This window comes from Rhodamnia argentea, chromosome 8, assembly GCF_020921035.1.
Source record: "Rhodamnia argentea isolate NSW1041297 chromosome 8, ASM2092103v1, whole genome shotgun sequence".
Lineage (NCBI taxonomy): Eukaryota > Viridiplantae > Streptophyta > Magnoliopsida > Myrtales > Myrtaceae > Rhodamnia > Rhodamnia argentea.
The window spans coordinates 5,963,480-5,969,188 of NC_063157.1; the positions used below are offsets into that span (position 1 = coordinate 5,963,480).

General features: G+C 41.7%; 1 protein-coding gene across 1 annotated transcript; it reads right to left on the reverse strand.

The window, feature by feature from the left end:
* Positions 1-2,076: 2,076 nt before the first annotated feature.
* Positions 2,077-5,484, reverse strand: LOC115741196 (bidirectional sugar transporter SWEET4-like). Its single transcript, XM_030674962.2, has 6 exons — positions 5,281-5,484; positions 4,610-4,646; positions 3,692-3,908; positions 2,929-3,090; positions 2,690-2,809; positions 2,077-2,573 (listed from the first exon to the last, which is right to left on the reverse strand). The coding sequence occupies exons 1-6, from the start codon at positions 5,321-5,323 to the stop codon at positions 2,424-2,426; spliced, it is 729 nt and encodes a 242-aa protein (XP_030530822.1). The 5' UTR covers positions 5,324-5,484; the 3' UTR covers positions 2,077-2,423.
* Positions 5,485-5,709: the final 225 nt, after the last annotated feature.

Consider the following 5,709-nt stretch of genomic DNA (forward strand, 5'->3'; position numbering starts at 1 on the left):
GTAGTCTCTGCATTATTATTTTTTTTTTTTTTGGGTACCCAAACATTGAATATTACGGTTGATCAGTGAAAACTTGCGGTAGATCTTACCGTCCATCTCTACTTCCGCCTCTTAGCATTTGTATCTGGGTGTGATATTTATTGGAATTGTGTCGGATCAAAGCTGTGACTCTGTTACACCCGTCCTTTCCCTTGAGCAACCAAAATGAAAAGAGCCAGAGGACAGTAACTATAATTGACCGTTTGATTTTAAGACATCCTTTCAGTTTTCACTTCCATTGGAAATGTTTACAGCTTTCTTGTGCTCTATTTGAAGACCTTGGTTTCGTCCAAAACGAATGAGAAAATTTCGCACTACCCGAACTTCAGAAAGGGTGCATTTTTACCCTCTGCAAGTTTTAATCTTGCGATAATCGTTTGAATCCATTTAATCTTTCTTTGTTATCATGAACGGTGCGTGTTTGTCGAGGTTTAGATGTGACCATACTTTTCGTGTGATTTACCTTTTGCAGAATAAATAAACAATTAAAAATTGAAGAAAAGAAGAAATTTTCAAAAGCAATCTTCAACTTCTTGTCTTCGCTTTTTACAATGAATTTCAAATTTCATCTCTTGCCCACACTAAATTTACCAAATTGCCATTTCTCTCTCGAACTGCCCCCTCCGTTATAGAACCCAATACCAACCTACGCTCTCTCCTCACCGGGGGGGCCTGCTCATTTCGACACACTCACCACCACACCTCCCCTCTCCACCGTGCACGCTGCCGTTGCTCCTTTGGAGCCCATCGTGAACCTCATATTTGAGGCCGGCGACGGTTGCTACGTCAGCTCAAGGCCAGATTGAGCTGTACTGCAAAGTTTGTGGGGCTCAACAGCCTGTCACAGAGGCTTGCGACCAGCCATGGCCCTCCCAATGCATGGCCTTGGCAACCACAATCCACGGGCTTAACCGCGAGCTCACAGGGCCACAGATAGAGATAGGGATGCTGGTGGAGGGGCGCGGACACGAGGTAAGGGTATCTGAGCCTTTTTTTTTTTTTCTCAAAAAAATTGAGTGATTTGAAAGATATTTTTCAAAAAATATCACTTATGTTACTTACAATAATATAAAAGTGAAATATATTTTCATCGTTTACGCAAATATCTAGACAAAAGTTGTTGTCGGTAATGACAATATTTTTCATTTATTAATTATTTAAAGCGATACATGCGGTCGTTTTTAAGAAAATATATTTCAAATTATTCATTTTCTCGATAAATAAACGGAGCATTAGAGTGCGTTGAGCCGACAGACGCTCCAATTGTTGTTACTTTGTGCTGCTACCGGTGAGGCGACGGAAAGGGCAAGGAAAGAGAGTGGGAAAGGGGTTTGGGTGTTGGTTTTCGGGGTTACATGCAGGCAAGTGCGTCTGTTTAGGATGAGGAGATGCGAATTGTATGTTTTGAAATGTGAAAAGGGATTTTGGGTTATGAAAGCCGAAGAGTACTTACAAAGCAATTGAGCCCTTTTATCTATCAGTCTTTGGGATTTACTTTGTTCCGTAGCTTATGGAATGTATCATGAAGCCTAACTAGTAAATGAATATAAAAAATGTGAGGGTATTTTATAGTTAAAGAAAAGTGAAGAATGATTTTCACAATGATCGGAATCAAGAAAACATGCATATTTGGAGACCATGACGACCATCTACCAACTCTTGTTGGAGTCGGAGGCGGGTCGACAACCGTTCACCATTGCGTCCGAGAGGACCAGGGACGTCGGTGCCGTCGTCCCTGCACTCAGTAGCTCTTTCACTTTTCCAAGGTTCCTTGTGTTTCTGTTCACTTTTCATATATATTGGGTTTGTTTCATTATCCCAAATTTTGCCCAGTTAACTGAGAGATTAAAAAAAGGCTGGAAGGACGAGAAGATTTGAGTTGATGAGTATGGACGGGTCGTGTTGGGCTGAGCGGCTCAGCCTGAGCTGGGCCTTTTGCTATGATCATATTTCTCTTATTCTGGCCCAACTCCATGATGAGGTTGCGTTGAAAGAATACAACGAGAATTGGGAACACGCGAATGGTATGCGCAACTCTGAAAGAAACGTGTTGGGCCAACCCATCGTTACCTTCTCCGGTTGAAAAACCACCCACAAATTTTCAAAGCATTGAAAAGCAAAAATGCGAACACGAGTCATGTTCACTTCTTGACTTAGAAGATACGAACCTGACAGGTTGCCACCATCAGGTTCCCAAACGAGAGTCAAAAAAACCTAACGTTTACTCACTGCTACGACGAGTTCCCTTTCCTCAACTCAGCCCTAGCTTAATGCAGAAAAACAAAAAAGGAAGCGGCTATAAACATAAGACAAGTGCCCAGAATTTTTTAGACAGAGAGCAGCAGTTGTGGGGGGTGTTGTGGAGTTGGGGTAATGTTCCTCCATCACACTCTACCTGGTCCATCAGAAACAGCGAGCTGGATTTGAGGAGCCTTCGCATCGACGACCTTCTCGTCCCTCGGCGTGGACCTAAAGTAGCAACCGTAGAGTATGAGCTGCGCCGTAGCGGCAAGCGCCCCAAGACCGTTGCTAATCTGCAGGGTTGTTGTTCCCAAGTTAATTCTTGTATTCAGTGGTTTCGTTACATTCTCACGCGTCTTGACTTCAAAAGTAAAAGGGTTGAAAACAGAAATAATTTTGTTTCAATTACCAGAATGAAGATGTCGAGCTTGATGAGGGCATACGCGGTCCACACGCAGCCATTAAGAAAGTTGGCTAGGGAGAGATAGAAGGGCATGTACTCCACACTCTTGGTGGTGATCACTTTTTTCTGCAGTAGACAAAGGTAGAGAAAGAGGCAAAAAAACAATGAAAGGGTTAGCATTTGCCGGAACTGATGAACTAAGGATTTAGTTTACAACGAGGGAAGGGGGATGGATGTGTACGTACCATGATAATAAGAGGAGAGCCGTACATTATGATGTTGAACACGTCGCAGATGATTCCAAAGGCGAGGATTCTTCTGTTATGATCGTGGAAAACCAGCAGGACCACCAACGACACCACAGCGATGAAGACGACTTCCCCGCAGAGCCAATAGACTACCTTCTTCTGCAAAGGAGGAGCGAGTATTAGCATATGATAATTACCAATTTACCATCATCAATTGTAATTTTCTGAAATTTGTCAAATTGCCTAGGACGTAATGAGTGTTTGTATAACGCAAAATTTGGACATTGTAGTTTCTAGAGAACGGTATATAAAACTAAGGTGCCCTGACTTAAGGTACATTGACCGGAAACTAAGATAAAGTGACACATTCCAGTTTGTTGGATGAATGTTACATGGATAGGACAGAACATGGTCACTGATGTTTGACTAGAAAAACTTTACGAGAGCAGCAGCAAACTAAATAAATGCCAAATTAAGTGGGAAAAAAGCAAGACTAACTACAGTGCATCTATGATTACTGTATGCCAACGACGTTTATGTGAATAAATTTGAATTTAGGGACAGAAAGTATACAAATATTGTACAGAAACTTGAAATGCGTAACTGGAACTTTTATCAGTTTATTGCAATATACTTCCATGCAGATAGCATAGTATAAGTAGAAAAGCTATTGGTCAGACAGTTTTGAAGGTAAATCTCGAAGAACCCAGATAACAAAATAAATGAACAGATAAAGCTCAAAGACATAACGAGCACATACCCTTCCCTTATTTGGAGCATAGGTAAAGAAAATGCATAGGTAGATGAGCTCCATGACAAGCCCGACGCCGTTGATGGTGACGACGAGGAGGCTATCAGGATGGACAAAGGGCAAGCCGTAGATAATCCAGAAGATGCAGTTCAACACAGTAAAAAGGTAAGGATACACCTGAAATTCCTCCACCGACTTGTTCTTTATGATTCTATAAAACGTTGGACTGCAAAGCAAAACAAATATAGAAACCTTATTAATTGAAAGCACCGTACAGATAACATTATTGGATTACTTAACCTAGAAAAACATCTAATACAGGGTTCTCTATAGCAAAGTTCAATTTGAGCATACTATAGTGGTCCCAGAGCTAGAGTAATTTTGGGCCAACTCCTAAAATTGCAGAACTCCGCCCTAGCTTCGAGTGTCATTTTTACTTGATGTAACATAATCACCAAGTCCGATGATCTTTTATGAACATTCACTTAATGACAGACTCATTTCATTGCTTTTACAAGACTATTTATCTAATTAAGCTCACTCTAGGGTACAATCTTCAGGATTCGGCATACGGGCATGTGTCTGAAGGATTGCTTTTCTATTTTTCTTGTTCTTTGGTGTCGCAAAACGAAGAACAAAGTATTAGATGTGGGTGACACATACAAGAAAGTGCATCCATCTCAGTAGATCTAGTGGGTCCAACCACATTCAATGTATAAGATCCTGGATGATCCAAATACTCTTTTGTGGTACGCCACACTCACAAATCGAGATGGCTCTACTTCTATAAACCACTCTGTTTTACAGGACTAATTAGGCGGGATGGCATAGTAATGCATGTTAAAAGAATTAAATAACAATCATCTACATAATCCGTACGAGGCAAAAAAATAAAAAAAAAATACAAGAAGGTGAGCTAAAGTTTACCATGGCGAGGCGAAGAGGAAGAAAGATATGACGTTCCCTGCGCAGTGAAAAAAGAAAAGACAAAAGTAAATAAACCCTCCCCATAAAAATCACAGTCGGAGGGAGATTATCAGAATGAAATTCATGAATTCCAGCACAAGAGTCGTAATATATCGCAGCAACGTTTTTATCTGATCCAGTTGCAGTTTGTATTGTTTCCTTTATTATCGCACCTTCAACTTTGCGTTTCATCTTCATCGAGAACCGGAAAATTACAGAATGCATGACGACAATGGTTTGAAATCCAGTCCCAGACAAACGATCCAGGATAAACACACACAAAAAAAAATAAAAAAAAATTCCACCAAGCTAGCGAGACCATCGCATTGCTCTCTCCGATCAGAGCATTTATGGCGTCGGCCTTTTGCTCAACACATGTACGACGATTGTTTTGGCAAAAAGCTAGCTGGCCAGCTCCCGAGCGAGCTTATCGCACTCTCTTCAGAACAGTCAAAACGACAGCAACAAAAAACGGAGGATACGATCACTGTACAGCCTAAAGATGTGAAAGTATAGCGCGAAGCGGAACGCAAATCCGGCACCGGTCGCAAACTATCACAGACAGATTCACGCAGCGACATTACGGAACCCTAACAACGCCGACGACCGACAAAACGAGATGCGCAGATTACCTATAATGCCGACCACGTTCCTGGCTGCTTCAGCCGTCACCATCTTCGCTTTACTTCGCGAGCGAGCGAGCGAGCTAGAGAGAGAGAGACAGAGAGAGCGACGAGAGAGAAGCGCCTCGGTATCGACTCTGGTGCTGATGATCGGTGCGAGCTGCGTGTTAGTGCAGTGTGAGTGTACATATATATAAGGGGAGGAGAGAGAAAGCGGAGGAGAGAGAGAGAGATGGAGTTTCAGTTGGGAGTGCGAAATCCGACGGAGCAGAAAAACGGGTACGACTCTCATCTTTCGTAACTAACTCCCTCTTCAAAAAAAAAAAAATCTCATTATCCCTACATTATCCGTACATTATCTGCGCTCAAAATTACTAAACACGAACAACAAAAAAATCATTAAAAAAAAACACAATTAGCGGATAATTCAACAAGATT

Coding starts and splice junctions, on each gene's coding strand:
- LOC115741196 (XM_030674962.2), bottom strand. CDS start 5,323: ATGGTGACGGCTGAAGCAGCCAGGAACGTGGTCGGCATTATAG. Junction 3,091..3,691: donor ATGCTCCAAATAAGGGAAGG/GTATGTGCTCGT, acceptor CCTCCTTTGCAG/AAGAAGGTAGTCTATTGGCT. Junction 2,574..2,689: donor AGCTCGACATCTTCATTCTG/GTAATTGAAACA, acceptor ACAACCCTGCAG/ATTAGCAACGGTCTTGGGGC.